The sequence below is a fragment of the Aspergillus costaricaensis genome (assembly GCF_003184835.1).
Source record: "Aspergillus costaricaensis CBS 115574 unplaced genomic scaffold BO79scaffold_1, whole genome shotgun sequence".
In the NCBI taxonomy this organism is placed as follows: Eukaryota; Fungi; Ascomycota; class Eurotiomycetes; order Eurotiales; family Aspergillaceae; genus Aspergillus; species Aspergillus costaricensis.
This window is the reverse complement of record NW_020291801.1, coordinates 696,257-712,906: the sequence shown is the minus strand read 5'-3', so window position 1 is coordinate 712,906 and position 16,650 is coordinate 696,257. Positions and strand designations below refer to the sequence as shown.

Sequence of the window (16,650 nt, the reverse complement as noted above, 5' to 3'; positions counted from 1 at the left end):
CTAGCTAGGAAAGGTTGTGTTAATCCAAGAGAGAAAAGATGGGTATTGAGTTTGGGGATATTGGAAAAGTGGAAAGGCAGGAAAGTTTCCCTTCTTCCGAGGTCGTCGAAAGTCGTTACATCACCGTTTGCGGGCAAGAAGTGGATGGAATGAAGTCCAGCTGGTATCTTTCCCGTTTCCATACAACTATACGGGTAACAGAGCCTATCCTATTTGGGAATGTCTGATTACCGCTTTTGTTGTATTCGCTACCCTGTCTTTGCTGCCTGAGGCTAGAATATCCAGATGCAAATCATGGATCGAGAGGACGATTTCCATTTCTCGCTGTCTCTCTCTTGACGGATGGACTTGGCTTGACTTGCTGCTTCTGACTTTCTTACTGTGAAGTACGTTTTCTTTTTTTCTTCACCCATTTGCTTTTTCTCCCCTTCCATTCGTCTCGATTTATCCTTTTTTTATTTTCCCTCTCCTATTTTTCCCTTTTTTTCTGCACACCCTTCTTTCCCCTTAGCATATTTTCTCGATCTTCTGTTCCATCCATTCCTTCTTTTTTTTTTTGACTCCAGACGAATTCGGCATCTGATTGTTTTTCTTCAGTTGCCGAACCACTTGGGGTTGGTGGTCCTCTTTTCTCCAGTTCAGGTCTGACGGGACGGGGGAAAGTTGTGGATAGGAACAACAACTTCCTATCTATCTACTTACTTACATCTCGATAACCAGACTAGACTGACTTACTATCTAGACGATCATTTTCATCCATGATTGTCTTTTTAGTCAGCTAAAAAGCCCAATCTGTGCCCCATCAACTACTAACTAAATTACTACTACTACTACTACTACTACTACTACTACTACTACCTGGTTTGGCCCAAGTGGCTTTCCCTGCGAACTACCTTACTAGCTAGGACTACTTCCGGCTACGGTCAATTCCTCCAATCGTCACGACTGCTAAATCTCAACCCCCATTTTCTAAACTAAACCTCCTACTTCCCCTACTACTACTTTCCCTACCCTACGGAAAACACCCCTGCTACGGGATCCTATTCCTCCCCCCGATCCCCCTTCTCTTTCTCATCCCTCTCTTCTTCCTTCCCTCCCACTCTCTCTGTCTGCTGACCGGCTTTTTCTTTACCTGGGGTGAGCACGTTACTCTTCCAATCCTTGTTCCTGTTCCGAGATTCTCCACACTAGCCCTCCCGGGTTCATCTCGGCCTGCCCTTTGACAGTCCATCTGCTGGCTGGCTGCCCTTTTGCTACTCTATCATCATCAATTTCACCTCCCTCGCTATCTCCCCATCTCCTTCCCCTCCCCATCCATCCCTCAGCCCTACTTTCTTCTTCCTTCATCCAATCTCACCAGGTGTTCTATCCTCGGTTCTCGACACTAAACTCCATCTCTCTCAGTTGATCTGGCCCTCCTCCATGTGTTTTTCGCATCGGATGCTGGCCCCCTTCCGTCCGCGGTAAACCACGCGCAAATTCTCTCTCGCCTCGATACCATTGTCGCCCCTCAGAAATGGTGGCTCCGGCCTCTGCTGGAGGCGCCTCTACAGGCCTGCAGCCTTCAACGAGTCGCCAACCCACTCGATCGGCCAGCACTCACCCATCGCATTCTCACAATGTTCCGTTGAGCGCTCGCAGGTCCGAACCCCTCGACTTGTCCACCGTCGAGCGCCGTGGACAACCCAATGCCCCTCGCGAACCGAGTACACGAGTGCGCCCCCATGGTTTACAAGAGGCACCCACCTTCCGGCCGACAGAGGAGGAGTTCAAGGATCCCGAGGCATACATCCGCAAGATCGCGCCGGAGGGGAAGAAATATGGAATTTGCCGGATCATTCCGCCTGAGAACTGGCAACCAACGTTTGCTATAGATACAGAGGTATGCGAGTGTTCCTGCGATCTTGTTTGCTTGGTGTGAAGCAAACAAAGAGCTGCAGTGACTCCAGTCCTGGGATATCCTGTGGGGGCTAAATAGGGCTGACCAACGCGTTCTTCTAGCGATTCCATTTCAAAACCCGTCGGCAGGAGCTCAACTCGGTTGAAGGAGGTATGCCCCCGCGCTCAGCCAAACAAGCTGCCGGTGGAGCTCCGCAGCCCAGTTCTGACGCGGACTCAGGAACTCGTGCAAACTTGAACTACCTCGATCAATTGGCCAAGTTTCACAAGCAACATGGCACCAACCTCAACCGATTCCCGAGCGTCGACAAGCGTCCGCTGGATCTGTACAAACTGAAAAAGGCGGTGGAGGTCCGTGGTGGCTTTGATCAAGTCTGCAAGATGAAGAAATGGGCCGAGATTGGGCGCGACTTGGGCTACAGTGGCAAAATCATGTCCTCGCTCTCCACATCGCTCAAGAATTCGTATCAAAGATGGCTTCAACCATACGAAGAGTATCTGCGTGTGGCCAAGCCCGGGGTTCAGCAACAATTGGAGCTGGAACATGGTGGTCCTTATACACCGTCCCCGAACCATTCTCCCATGCCCAAAAAGCCTGTATCACTTGACAGCGCCACGCCATCAGCCACGCCTCAGCCCGCACCGAGCAATCCAGTTGCGCCTCCAAGTGCGGCAAAGGAGGTCGAGGCAACCCCAGAGAAGCCCACACCGCCCATCGAGCCTGCTCGGCCGATTGCTTCTGGATTTACACCCGTGAATGCTGGCTCGAGTGGTTTCACTGCCGTCAATCGATCACCATCTTTCGTGGCTGTGAATAGTGGCCCCGCCGTAAAGCGGGAAGCAGACAATGGCTCTCTCACCCCGAAGAGTATCGCTGAGCATCCGGCCAATCCAAGCGCTGCTTCCAATGGCCATGCGGGTCCGCCAATGAAGCGCGCGATCAGCCACGAAAGTGCATCGCACGCTGAAAACGGTGAAGTTGATGCTAATGGTCGACGGAGCAAGCGACTTCGGAAAGGTATGTGCCTATTTACTGTAGACGTAGTAGTCGCTGTCTAACCATTCTTGCTCAGATGCGCCCCTGCCCACTGTATCGGGCTCACACATGAGCCTCCTGCGTCCTGCACCACCTCGGCAACGCAAGAGCGATCACCGGAAGACTGGTGATGTATGTTACTCTCCATTGTTACATTATCTCAGTGCTAACTTTAGCCAGAAATGCGAAATATGTGGAAAATCGGAGGAACGCTCGTCGATTCTAGTGTGTGATAGTTGTGATCATGGGTATCACAAATCCTGTCTCGATCCACCCCTGACCACAGTCCCTGAGTATGACTGGCATTGCCCCAAGTGCCTGGTCGGTACCGGCGAATTTGGCTTCGAAGAGGGTGGCGTGTATTCGCTCAAGCAGTTCCAAGAGAAGGCGAACAACTTCAAGAAAACCTACTTCGCCTCCAAGATGCCTTTTGACCCCGTGCTCAACACTCACCGACGTGAATCCGAGGATGATGTTGAGCGTGAATTCTGGCGACTGGTAGAGAGCTTGACGGAGACGGTCGAGGTCGAGTACGGTGCAGATATCCATTCAACCACGCATGGAAGTGGTTTTCCCACCATTGAACGGAATCCGCTGGATCCCTACTCGGTTGATCCTTGGAATCTGAACGTGATGCCTTTCCACGGAGACTCCCTGTTCCGCCATATCAAGTCTGACATCTCCGGCATGACTGTCCCTTGGGTCTATGTTGGCATGTGCTTTTCGACGTTCTGCTGGCACAATGAAGACCATTATGCTTATTCGGCCAATTACCAGCATTTTGGCGCCACCAAGACTTGGTACGGCATTCCCGGCGCGGATGCCGAGGCATTCGAGGAAGCCATGCGGCAGGCGGTACCGGAGCTGTTTGAGGGCCAACCCGACCTTCTGTTCCAGCTGGTCACGCTAATGCCCCCGGATCAACTGAGAAAGGCCGGTGTTAGAGTGTATGCACTGGACCAGCGGGCGGGTCAATTCGTGATCACCTTCCCGCAGGCATACCATGCCGGGTTCAACCATGGCTTCAACTTTAACGAGGCTGTCAACTTTGCGCCTGCGGACTGGGAACCCTGGGGTGCCATGGGGGTACAGCGCCTTCAAGATTTCCGTCGACACCCGTGTTTCTCCCATGACGAGCTTCTTTTGACAGCTGCAGCTCGTGATCAATCTATCACGACGGCCAAGTGGTTAGCACCAGCACTCCAGCGTGCCTGCGCGCGGGAATTGAGCGATCGAGCGACGTTCGCCACCCGACATCGGGAGCTGGCTCCGCACAATTGCACCCTGTATTCTGAAGACCCTGCAGCTACAGGGAATTGTCAACTCAAGTTTGTGGTTGAGGAGGAAGACCTGCCCGAGGATGATTATCAGTGCCAGTATTGCAAGGCCTATACTTATCTAGCGCAGTTCCGATGCCATAAGACTGGGAAGACTGTGTGCCTGCCCCACGTGGAAACGTATGATTGTTGTGGCGAACCGCTAACACAAAGGTTAACTGGCCCGGACCACACACTGCGCTATCGAATAGGTGATGATGCCTTGAAGGCCTTAGTACTAAAGGTCCAGGAACGCGCCAGGATCCCGGAGGCCTGGGGAGAAAAGCTCGACAAAATGCTGGAAGACGAGCCGAAGCCCCAATTGAAGGTCCTTCATAACCTACTTAATGAAGGTGAGAAAATCCCATACCATTTGCCTGGTCTCCAAGATCTCGCGGCTTTCGTCCAGCGTTGCGATAAATGGGTTGAAGAAGCAACCAATTACATTACCCGGAAGCAGCAGAACCGGAGGAAGAACGAGAAGGCGTGGCGCAAGGGGACTTCTAAAGCTGCGCAGCTGGAAGAACGTGATCGTGAAGTTCGCAGAGTAGAAAACATCTACGCCCTTCTTGCAGAGGCTGATAAACTGTCGTTCGACTGTCCACAGATGGCGGCTCTGGAAGAGAAGACCCGCGAGATCGAGAAATTCCGCCAGGACGTTAACGTTGCCCTCATGAACCCCAACATCCGATCGGTCCAGGAAGTCGAGGATCTGGTGGAATCCGCGCGCAATTTCAACGTGGATATACCCGAGGTTGAGGGACTAGAGCACATACTCCGGCAAATGAAATGGAACGAGGAAGCCCGTCGCAAACGGGATCGGTACCTGACCTTGAAGGAATGTCAGGAAATCATCCAGGCCGGCGAGCAACTAGGATTATCGGAGACCAACGACCACCTACTCCACTTCAAGGATCTGTGTCGCCACGGTGAGGCCTGGGAAGCAAAAGCCAAAGAGTTGATGTCCGTAGAAGCCGTTCACTACCAGCAACTCGAGGCCTTGTCTGCCCAGGCATCCCGGTTCCCAGTGTCCCCTGATACCCTGGCAGCTGTAGACGCAATCTTGACCAAACAACGCGAAGCGCAGCGCAGGATCCAGAGTCTGTATGACCGGAGCCGGGATCCGGATTTTCGCAACCGTCCCAAGTACAAGGAAGTCCGGGAGCTCATGGATTCTCTGGAGGAGTTGAACAGCCGGCCCACTGGTGCGATTGACCTTGAGCGTGAGCAAAAGCGTCATGAGGATTGGATGAGGAAGGGCAAAAAATTATTTGGCAAGGCGAATGCCCCGCTGCACATCCTGAAGTCACATATGGAGTATGTCGAGAAGCGCAATTCATATTGCTTCGATCTGGAAGATCGCTGTCGGCCGCCTGTCGAACCGGCATCGCGAGATAATACCCCAGATGGTTTGCTAGAAAGTACCAGCACTCCAAGTATGTGGGGTGGTGGGAAGTCGCGGAAACGGGATGTGTTTTGCATCTGCAGACACTCGGAAGCTGGCATGATGATCGAGTGTGAGGTTTGTCACGAATGGTAAGTTTGTTGATGCTTTTTCGAAGGGGGATACAATGCTTACTTCGTGTGCAGGTACCACGGCAAGTGTCTGAAGATTGCAAGGGGCAAGGTCAAGGAATTTGACAAATACACGTGCCCGATCTGCGACTGGCGCCAGAAGATTCCTCGAGATGCTGCCCGGCCCAAGTTGGAGGATCTCTTGGAATGGCAAGCTGAGATTGCTGGTTTGCCTTTCCAACCGGACGAGGAGGAGATCCTGGATAATATTATCAACCAAGCCACGACCTTCCGGGACTTCCTCCACAGCTTCACCAATGCTGCTTGCACCACTACGGAGGAGGTGCCCACGTTGATCTTCTATCTGCGGAAAATTGAGGGCGCGGAGGTTCTCCTGGCATATGAGACGAATTTCTTCCGACAGGAGATCCATAAATGGGCGCCTGTTGCCCCCGAGCCTCCGCCGATCCTGGAACAGTCGCTCTCCACTCGGAAGCCCCGCCCCACGAAGCAGCAGAAGATCATGGCTCAGCTCGGCGTGGAGCGGCCTGAAGACCTGCCTCCTCACCTCCGCACTAAGCAGCCTAACTTTGCCAAGCGCAAGTCAATCGAATCTCAGACTGGCCGCCCTTCCATACTCCAGACGCCCGGCGACGGCTCGAATTCGGATTCGGGCCGCAGTGGTCCTACGCTGACGCCGATGGCCGATGCTCCAAACCCGCCGTATCCTTTCTCTGCAAACTACTCACTTCCTGCCACCGAGTCTACCCCGGCGTTTGCACCAGGCTCCTCTGCGTTCTTACCTCATGTTTCGGCCGACTCGCCGTCGTTCCCTCCGCGTTCTCCCACACTACCGCATCAGGGTTTAGACACGTCCCTCTTCAGCTCTCCTCGGTATACCCGAGACCACAATGACGCGCCTCCTGGAGTGGATGTGGACAGCCGTGATCCTTTCGACAGCAGTCCTCGCCAGAACCTCGATGATGTGTTTGCCGACCTGACGAACCAAGATCAGGATCCGGACCAAGAACCTGAACCGGAGCTGATGGAGAACACGCACGCCAACGAGGCGCTTGAGGTTCTCGACGTGAGCAACGGGGACGACTCTGATGGCTTGCCTGATGCAGACTCGCCTGATCACAAATTGAACGGGGACACCAACGGTCATGCCGAGGCAGACGACCATGCTGATGAGCTTTGATCGAACCTTTTCCTACCGATAGTCCAAAATTTTTTCTCGACCACTTGACCGATAGTATGTTTAGTGGGTTCATGGGGATGTCCGGAATTTCTCTTTCTCAAACTGTCCTCTTTCCTTGACCTTTTAACGTTGCATGACACGGCATTCTGCGGCGTTTCCAGACTTGCTGGTGGCTTTGTGTTGTTCCTGGATTGTTAACGGTGTTGTTGTTCACTGGGATGCCAGCTGTTTTGCTCTTAAAGTCTTTTTCGATTCGCTCGGATGGGATCTTGATCCTGTTTAAAATTTATGTTGTGGTTTGTGATTTGTACGACTTCGGTGTACGAAGACAACGGAGACCTGGCTAGTCCGTCTCCGCATTGCGTGGTGTTTTTCTGTCTTCTCTATTCCTATTTGATAGTTGTTTGTGTGTGATTTCACTGTTCCTTCTTCTAAGGGGTGGCTTTTGTTTTCTCAGGCCAATGTACACTGCTATCTTTGCGCTTTCTCCAGTATTTTTATTTTCTAGTCAGTCGCTCGATGAGCGCGTTCGATGTGTCATTAACCAACAATCGTTCAATACAGTAGACCTTATTCCTCAGCCCATGTGCACTAGCTCTAATCAATATCTACAACCCACACAGCCACCGCAACAGCAAATATGTATCTACACAACATCCGCATACGCACTCAAAGCAGACTGTCCCCCCGTATGCACCATCAACACATTAACACCAACCCCATCTCCCTCCCCTCCCCCCCTGGCAACCCAATCCCTACCCACCTCCCCCTCCCTCACCCAATGCACCATCCCCCTCGCCACCTTCCCCGTATACACCGGATCCAACAACACCGCCTCCTCCCTCGCCATCAACCGCACTATATCCCCCGTCGCATCATCCACCTCCCCATACGCCGTGCCCGCGAACCGCTCATCAACATGCACATCCTCCATCGTTATCTCCCTCTCCACGTCCTCAATCCCAATGAGTCTTCCCGCTTGTCGCGCAAACTGCAATACTCTGTTCTCGTGGTAGCTGCGTGGGCGTGTTGGGGACGTGAGCACGCCGATGATCTTTCGGGATGGGCAGTGGGCGGTGGCTTCTGAGGAGTGTGCTTTTGCTTCTTGTTTCTCGAGGAGCTTTAATCCCGCGATTAATCCCCCGTGGGTACTCCCGCTGCCGCATGCCACGAAGATGTAGTCTATTCTTCCGAGGTTGGTTGGGAAGGGACCAGGTTGTGGTTGTGGTTGTGGTTGGGTTTCCTGGTACGCTATTTCGAATGCGCAGCGCGCGTACCCCAGTCCTCCTAGGGGGTGGAGGCTTGCGCCGGAGGGGATCCAGTAGGGATTTTGGCCTGAGGATTGGAGGGTGCTGAAGATGGTGTGGACTACATCTTCGTTTTCTTTTTCTTTGTTTGTGGAGGTGGATGTGGATGTTGAAACAGTAGCTGACTCCAATACCCTCACATCAGCCCCTAACAACTTCGCAACTTGGACATTCCCCGTCCTCTCGAACAGGCTCTTGTCTGGTACTTGGGCGTACCCGCCCCCCGTCGCCTTGTGGAGGATGATCACCGGCCGTGGGAGGTTCAGGTGGTTCGCGATGCTGGTTACTTGGATGGTGTGGTTGCTTTGGAGGGCGCCTTCGGTTACTAGGGTTACTTCTTTATTCTGTTTGTGATTATGTAGTAGTTTCTGTTGGTTTTCTGGGGATGTGAGGGTTCCGTGATCGGGTCCTGGTGCTAAAGAGCCGTATTTTGGTACTGGGGAGAGAATGTCCGGTATTAGGTACTCGAGTTTGCGGTATTTGTTGCCGCTGGAGGTTAGGGGAGAGGCGTGGTCTTCGCGTTTGAGGTGGAGGGTTATGTTTATGTTTGTGTTTATGTTTTTGTTCTTGTTGGTGGTGGTGGTGGTGGTGGTGGTGGTGGTCTTGGGGGTTGTGTATGGGGATTGGAGGAGGGTTCTGGTTAGGGTTGGGAGTGGGTGGATGGGGGAGGGGGTTGGGTAGAGAAGGGGGTAGCGGGGGATTTGGGAGAAGGGGGTGGGGAGGGGGATCATTGTGTTATAGCAGAGTAGTTTAGAGGGTGACAATATGAGATTATGATGTTGAGAGTGAATGTGATGTTGTGAGTTTGGGATAGGAGTGGAGGTGGTGCGGAGTATATATTGGGAAGGTTCAGTTGGAGTAGTAGGAGTAGTAGTATATCTGGAGCCTGAGGATTAGTAAGTAAACGACGAATTGAGAGTGGAATTGACTTATACCAGAGTATTACCAAGATAAAAGGGATCCTACTCGAAGAGATGCAATGTTGATATCCAGATGATACCATGAATAGCTGAATATCTTGATGATGCCATAGGCGGTCAAGTTCTGCCTCTCCGCGGCGGAGATTCCCCGAATGGGAATTATCCCCTCATCTTATATTTTCGACTCCAAAACAACCCATCCAACTCATTCTCACTACAATTCCCTCCTACCAAACCCGCTACAATGCCTCCTCCCGAACACAGTCTCTTTCAATTCCTCGCCAAAGCCCTCCAAATCCACCACCGCTTTCTCGCCGGCCGACTCTCCCGCGCCGAATCCCCCATCTACGTCATCGGCAACCCCTCCGCCGACCTCGACTCCATCATCTCCGCCATTGTCTACGCCTCCTTCGCCCATCCCCGGCCTCACGTCCCCCTAATCAACCTCCCTACCGTCCCCGCAGGTCCCGAACTACGCCGTCTCCGCCCCGAATTCATCAAATCCCTCTGGCTCTCCACGCACCCCCCAGTCCCCGACGAAGAAACATGGTCCGACACGCCCGAGTCCGCCGGCCCCCTTCTCCAAGAACACATCCTCACCGTCTCCGACTTTGCAACCCACCTCCAAGACTACAACCACAACAATAATCAATTAACCGCCGACGCGGTCCTCGTCGACTGGAACGCCCTCCCCATCCGCTCCTCCACCCAACCCCGAGGCCAAGGCTCCCTCCCCTCCCTCTCCAACCTCACCTTCACCGTCCTCGGCTGCATCGACCACCACGTCGACGAACACTTCCTAGCCCCAATCACAGACCCAGACCAGCCCTTCCTCCTCCAACCCGCCGGATCATGCACCTCGCTCGTCGTCAACATGTTGGATAAAATGGACCGTTGGCGACGCACTTCCTCTACCACCTCCACCCCTGCGGAGCTATCATCCGAACTCCAATTAGCGAAGCTAGCCATGAGCGCCATCCTCATCGACACGGCGAACTTCACCGCCAAGGAGAAGGTCACGGACTCGGATACCCTCGCGTACAGTTTCCTCAGATCGAAGATCAATGCGATTTCGAATCGAGATGGGGATGCGGCTGGTAAGCCATGGGATCATAATAAGTTCTATGAGGAGGTGGTGGCTGCCAAGCAGGGGAGTTTGGATTTGTTGACTGTTCCCGAGGTCTTGGAGAGGGATTATAAGGAGTGGAGGGAAGTACCTTCTTCTTCGAAGAAGAAGGGGGAGAGAGAGGGGGAAGGGGAGGAGGTGAAGATTGGGATTTGTTCCATGGTGCGGTCGTTGCCGTGGTTGGAGAGGAAAGCGGGCGGGACGGGGGCTCTACTTGATGCTGCGGTGGATTATGCGAAGAGGGAGGAGTTGGATGTGGTCATGGTGATGACGGCGTTTAGTGGTGCGGAGGGGAAGTTTTGTCGGGAGTTGTTGGTGTGTGCGCGTGGGGAGGATGGTGTGCGTGGAGTGGAAGTATTTGAGGAGCAGGCGGGTGTGCAGTTGGGGTTGGAGAAGTGGAGGGTGTTGGATGGAGATGAGGAGAGTCAGAGTAGTGAGTTGGGGGATGTGAATGGAGATGATGGCCAGTCATGGAGGAAGTGGATCTGGGTGCAGGAGGATGTTACGAAGAGTCGGAAACAGGTGGCGCCGTTGATTAGGGACGCTGTGAAGACTTTGTAATCTTGTATCTACTTTGTATATCTCTTGGGTATATAAGCTTTTTGAACATATAGATGGATGGATATAATTGGGTTGATTGTGCAATTGCTTTGCTCCAGCCATGTCGAAATCAGATATGGTTCTATATCTATCTTCAGAATCGACTGACTGCGATTGATGATGGATAATGACCAGTGAGCCAGTACACAATGCTCCAGCACAACACATAATAGATACAACAACACAACACAACTGAAAAGAACCATTTCAATGTATCCGACCTGTTTCACAGCACCAACCGAGTCTAGTCATGCTTCTAGATCGTAGCAGTAAGTTCATTGCATATTGAATAAAGCCCCAAACAGCCATATCATCAGACATGATGCCCCATAACTCAGAAACCATAATGCATAAAACAATGAAATAAATTTGTTGAAACAGTCCAGAAGGAACAGAGAAAGAAAAAAGAATAACACCGGCGCCATCATGGTCTTTCCGGAAACGCCTCAATATGATGGTAGTAACATGTAGGGGTAGATCACGTCCTGCTGCCCCTTGATGATGTCCTGGTACAGATGCCAGTCCCGGACCGGATGCAATGCTGTCAATTAGACAAATGTCGATGAAGAAGTCTCCGTAGATGAACACAAATAAAAGATTAGATTACAGTCGCGTTTGCTTGGCAAATGTTCCCAAATGCAAGCCCGGCAGTTGGGGATTTTGGTCAGTAACATTCCCATTCGCAAAAGACACACCACCGTGCAACTCGGTCGGCCAGTACCAAGCCTCGCCACACGCCGCGCTCGCCAATCTTGATCACTGTCTCCCAGACGCTGCCGTCTGCCGGAGCATCGGTGAATGCGTGCGTGCCTGTATGAGGGCTGAGCATATGCTCGGGCTTCCGCGTCAAACGCAGGATCTTGCCTGATGGAGACTGAATCGCCAGCTTGGCCGGCTTTTCGCGTCCGGACATCGAACGGCCGGATGAAATAGCCGATGTTGAGGCGGAGAACTCGTTGGACACCCCGGACACTGTGGAACCACCCGCGGAACTGGAAACCATACTCAATGCGCTCGCAGGCCGGGTGAAGACCGACGGTGAGACACGCCCACTGACGCCAGCCTCATTGCTGCCGGACGACAAAGCCGGGGAGGCCGGGTGTTGGCGCACAGCAAAAACGAAGGTGTTGTTGACCGCCAGTTTCGCACACTGCGGCTGCATGATGTAGAGATCATGTCGCTGAGCGTGAGGGGTCGGATGGCGCAACACAAAGTCGTACGGCGGGTTATCGCTGCTGTGGAGCATGGGAAGGGCAAGAGCCAACGGGTGGGGGATATCACGACTGGAGTGCATCAGTCCCTTCTTGCCGGCGTACACCTTGACTGTGCCCTGTCCTTCATCGCCGGGCAGGATAGCTTTCACCGTAATCCGCTTCTGTCCACTGACCCAGTCGGGCTGCACCAGCGCGCGCTTGCGCACAACTTCGCCGCTTTCGAAGAAATCACCATCGGCGTCACGGGCAAACGCTGGGGCTTCCACCTCGGCCGCACATTCCACGTCCGGGGGTACTGAAAGGCGAATCTGCATGACTTCCAAGCCGTCAATCCGGATGATGCTAGTATCATAATCGGGGAATTGCATATTCAGCTTGAAATATGGTGGGCAGGCCGCCGGGAGGGTCAGCAGAACGTCTGGTGAAATAGGCGGGCAGATGTGCTGCTCTTCAGGAGCAAGAGGAACATGCGTATAGCAAATCTCCAAGGGTCGTGCCAGGAAATACCAGCTTTCGGCCACGGAAGTGTTATTGGTGACGAACTGGTTCCGTCGCGGATTCGTAGGGCTGGCCAGCGAACAGTCCATGATGCGCCACTCGCCATCCACGAGCACCGAGTTCCACCAATGGTTGGGTCGCGAGAGGCCGTCCAGGTCAAACATCTCCCCAGGGCCTTTGAGGAACCCATTGATCGCTTCAGCGTGGAGACCGACCGCCACGCACATCTCCTTGACCAGATAGGCCACTTCTTGGGGACTGCCTCTTTTCGTCTGCAGCACCCGCCTCAAATCGATGCCGATCTCTTCAACCGGGTCATCCCACGCGATCTTTTCGCTCACCCAAGTAAAGATGGCGCGCAGCCTCTGGACATCACTCTTATAAGGGCGGCAGACATACCCGTGCGCTAAACTCGCCGGATTCGTCATCGGGGGAAGACTGTTGACAAAACGCGCGCTCTTGTCCACAAGATTCAGGTTGACACTGGCGAAGTTGGTCGGCTCACTGATCGGCAAGCCGTCAATGCTTTCATCGCCTTCCGCCGTCTCGTAGAGTTCCTCCACCGAATAGATCACAGGGTGGTCCATCATTTGGCATCTTTCAGCCCGCTCAATTCTCTCATTTCGACTGGGCGAGCTTGCACGGTTTACGTCGCGACGGACTTGTACCCAATCGATGGCGCTGGTGCCAGGCCCCATCTCGCGGGCAGAGTCCCGGCTGGATTGCAGAGCACGGATTGGCGAGATTCCTCTGCCCTTGGTGGGCGATGAAGATCCACCATTGTGCCCGACTGCGATGCTGCTCCTCGCGTTGGCAGCGCCTGTCTTCGCTGACTCGAAGATCTTCTTGAAGAACCCTGGCTTCTTGGCCTTTGGTGTGGAAAGGCCACCGAACACAGCGGTCGGCTCTTCTGCGCCGCCTTCACCGGACGACCAGGGTATGGCAGATGACGCACCTTGCCGAGAGGTATTATGGCTGGAATGGTACGATATACCGGTCAACGGCGTTTCGGGCCTTGGCACCCGGGAGACATCGCTGAAGCCTCTCGAGCGGAACGTGTCGACTGCCGTGTTTGGTCTCTCGGCCGGAGTATTACCTCTCCTGGCATAACTACCCGCACTGGTTGCGCTGAATCCACCGGCTGAGGGCCCACTCATGATGCTTTGGCTGGTTCTCTCGGTGCTTCCCGTCTGTGTCGTACTCGTACTGTGCACCCCGCTCGAAGAGTTAGTCGTGCTGGACTTATTGGTATATGATCGATTGAGCAAGTCCCCGCGGAGATCTTGGCCGGACCTCCGTCCTCTTACCACTGGGTACTGGGCGGGTATTGAGTTATGCCGGGCATGGTAGGGTACATTTCGTGGAGGAGGCGGTGGGGCTTCCTCATCAGAATGTTGCGCATCCTCAGCCTCCCTTTGACTCTGCTCTTGCATCTGCCGAAGTCGACTCTCCATCCTCTGTACATAGTTGTTCAGTTGTGGCGGACCGTCCATGTAGGGATCATGTGCGTAGACGCTATTTCTATGGGTCTGACTGCCATGATAATGGTACTCCTTGTCTCCATCAAATCCCAGAGAGGTTAGCGGTCGACGGGAGGTTTGTACGGGCCGAGTTTCACGGAAGCTGTCATATGCGTCCGGTGACCACGGGTTGTTGAACATCGGCTGCGGCGACGGTGACTGTCCGCCTCGGGGCAGCCCCATATCCTCCAATGAAGTCATCACGTCTTCCATCGCATCACGAAGGGGCGACGGGGTGTGTCCGCGGCCCTCGGAATGGGCAGCCGGTGATGGCGTCCTTGACATTGTGACAAAACGGTCATTCATGTCCAGGCGTGTGGGAACGTGTGGTTCGATGGACGGCTGACGATTGACAGCAACTCTGTGTGGTGGTGGGGGTGGCGGGGGCGGCGAGTCTTCTCTCTCGTGCAGCTGAAGTGGAGATATTTCGCGCGAGGAGGGCCGGTGTAGAGATATGCTGTGTCTCGGAACCTGAGGAGGCATAAGGTCTACGTCATCAGGCGGGTATGGGGACGCTGCACGAGACGCAGGTCTCTGGATTGCAATCTCCATAGGAGGGAGAGATGGAAGCTGGTAATCGATTGTTGGCGGAGGAGCTGGCGATACTGCACGAGGAGGAGGAGGTCCGGGGCGTGGTGCACTTTGCACAGGCGGGATGGAAGGAAGGTGGAGTTCTGGGTCTGGCGGATGGGGCGACACTCCGCGAGAGGGAGGTCTTGACCGGGCCATGTATGTCCCAGGGAGGGTGGACGAAAGTTGAGGATCTGGTTCGGCTGGAGGATGCGGGGACATCGCACGGGACAAAGGCCTGGACCGGGATACGGGCCTCGATAAAGAGCTCTGATGCTTTACAGCGGTTGTTGGGGTGCGTAGCGGCTTCACCTTCCGCGAGGAAAGACTGCCATCTCGGGGTGGAGTTTGCGGGATCGTACTGGTCACTGGCGATGAGGAGGTCGAGCTCCGGGATAGCTCACCCGAAGGCGCAAGAGCTTCTTTATGGGCTTGGAATGGCTTCCGAAAGACCGTTTTCTGTTTCTTAGGAGCCGAAGTTGGATTTGTGATCGGCGACGAGGCAGGTGGTAGCATGGGGCTCGTTGACCGTTGCACAGGTACGAAATCCTCCCTGAGCACTTCAACGAAGTTGGAGGGGAACAACCCCATCATGCGCCTGTCTCGCCGCAATCGGCCCATCCACCACTGACCATCGCCAGCATTTAGGCACTCAATGAGGTCGCCCTCCACAAATCCCAAGTCGCGTTTTGTTTCCCCACCCCATGAATATATTGCCCGACACCAGCAAGGGAATCGGGTCGGGAGCTGGGGTGCGGCGGGGGCCATTGCGGCTGAAGTGACCGAGCACGAGCGGACCGAAGATCGACTACTACCACCACCGCTGATTGCTAGCCAGAGCGGACGTCAGATTGCTGGAGAAAACGATCGGAGATGCAATTGACGTGTCAGAAGATTCGATATGATGCAGTATCAGGGTCCGATCGAAGTATCAACGGGGTAGGAAAGTCAAAGGGCGAATATAGCTACAAGCGCACCGTCGCTGAACGAGAGACAATAACGGAAGCATTAAGGACCGGGTAACGGAGCTGTAGACCAACACATGGCAAGAAAGGAAAAACAAAAACAAGGGAAGAGTAGCACGCCGGAACGCGAAGAAGGGGGGCGGAAGGTTCAGCGTGGGATGCGACACGCTTTAGGTTAAAGGGAGGGGGGAGGGGGGGGGGGTTGGGTAAGTTAGTGAGTGGAGGAGAGAGTGAGAAGCTAGTAGGAAGGGAGGGGGAGAGAAAGAGTGAGAGATCGAGAGAGAGAGAGAGATGGACTTGGAACTCAAGGGAAACTGGACGGTGAGGCCCGATCGATGTTTTGGTGTTTACGTGGGCTCCGTTTCGGGACTAGTCCCTCCCTTATCGATAAGCTTATTACGCACAGTCCTCTTTGCTAGTCACTAGTATTATCCTCTTCCTCTAGAGTTTACATCGATTTCTCTCCCTTTATAACTCAGTTCCCTGGATGATGTCAGTTCAACATACCAATAACCAAACTCATTCTGAATCAACCATAGGTCATACGAAGCTCCAAGGTACTCCGCGCGTGGCTACTAGGGGTCCCCCTCCCCCCAAGATGAGGATCCATGGTTGTACCTCCGCTACCCGCTGTACCACCCAGAGAACATTCACCCCTGGGTTGCCAATCAACTTGTGTTTCATCTCTAGATTACTACATGTGGTGCAATTCAACTACTTTGTACCCACCTCAGAGAGAAACCAGTGCGGATCATATGAGAGACTAGACCAGAATTTACCCGCCTTCGAAACAGTTGAGGTACTGTATAGTATATGAGTCTCCTTCTGGTGTTCCCTTCGATGGTATTCTTCACGATAAGCCAATCTGTCTGTCACTTAGCTCCCAGGTTTGTCAAACTGATGGTACCGGTTTAAACCACTCTCTCACTTTATACTCAGACCCTGAGGGTTTTTGGAAACTAT

The 16,650-nt window shown here is 53.6% G+C and overlaps 4 protein-coding genes across 4 annotated transcripts; 2 read left to right on the top strand and 2 right to left on the bottom strand.

Annotated features, from left to right (window-relative positions):
- Positions 1–1,516: 1,516 nt before the first annotated feature.
- Positions 1,517–7,234, top strand: BO79DRAFT_261253 (putative PHD transcription factor (Rum1); the record flags this gene model as incomplete). Its single annotated transcript, XM_025686468.1, has 5 exons — positions 1,517–1,882; positions 2,002–2,917; positions 2,973–3,067; positions 3,116–5,787; positions 5,842–7,234. 5 exons carry the CDS (start codon positions 1,517–1,519, stop codon positions 6,965–6,967), a joined length of 5,175 nt encoding a protein of 1,724 aa, XP_025545070.1. The 3' UTR covers positions 6,968–7,234.
- BO79DRAFT_261249 (1-aminocyclopropane-1-carboxylate deaminase/D-cysteine desulfhydrase) lies at positions 7,142–9,008 on the bottom strand (the record flags this gene model as incomplete). Its single annotated transcript, XM_025686467.1, has 1 exon — positions 7,142–9,008. The coding sequence occupies one exon, from the start codon at positions 9,003–9,005 to the stop codon at positions 7,614–7,616; it is 1,392 nt and encodes a 463-aa protein (XP_025545069.1). The 3' UTR covers positions 7,142–7,613.
- A 430-nt stretch (positions 9,009–9,438) lies between these two features.
- BO79DRAFT_234029 (putative exopolyphosphatase) lies at positions 9,439–10,881 on the top strand (the record flags this gene model as incomplete). The annotated part of the gene is made up of 1 exon (XM_025684330.1): positions 9,439–10,881. The coding sequence occupies one exon, from the start codon at positions 9,439–9,441 to the stop codon at positions 10,879–10,881; it is 1,443 nt and encodes a 480-aa protein (XP_025545068.1).
- A 249-nt stretch (positions 10,882–11,130) lies between these two features.
- Positions 11,131–15,490, bottom strand: BO79DRAFT_241758 (putative SH3 domain protein (Cyk3); the record flags this gene model as incomplete). Its single annotated transcript, XM_025685155.1, has 1 exon — positions 11,131–15,490. The coding sequence occupies one exon, from the start codon at positions 15,488–15,490 to the stop codon at positions 11,585–11,587; it is 3,906 nt and encodes a 1,301-aa protein (XP_025545067.1). The 3' UTR covers positions 11,131–11,584.
- Positions 15,491–16,650: the final 1,160 nt, after the last annotated feature.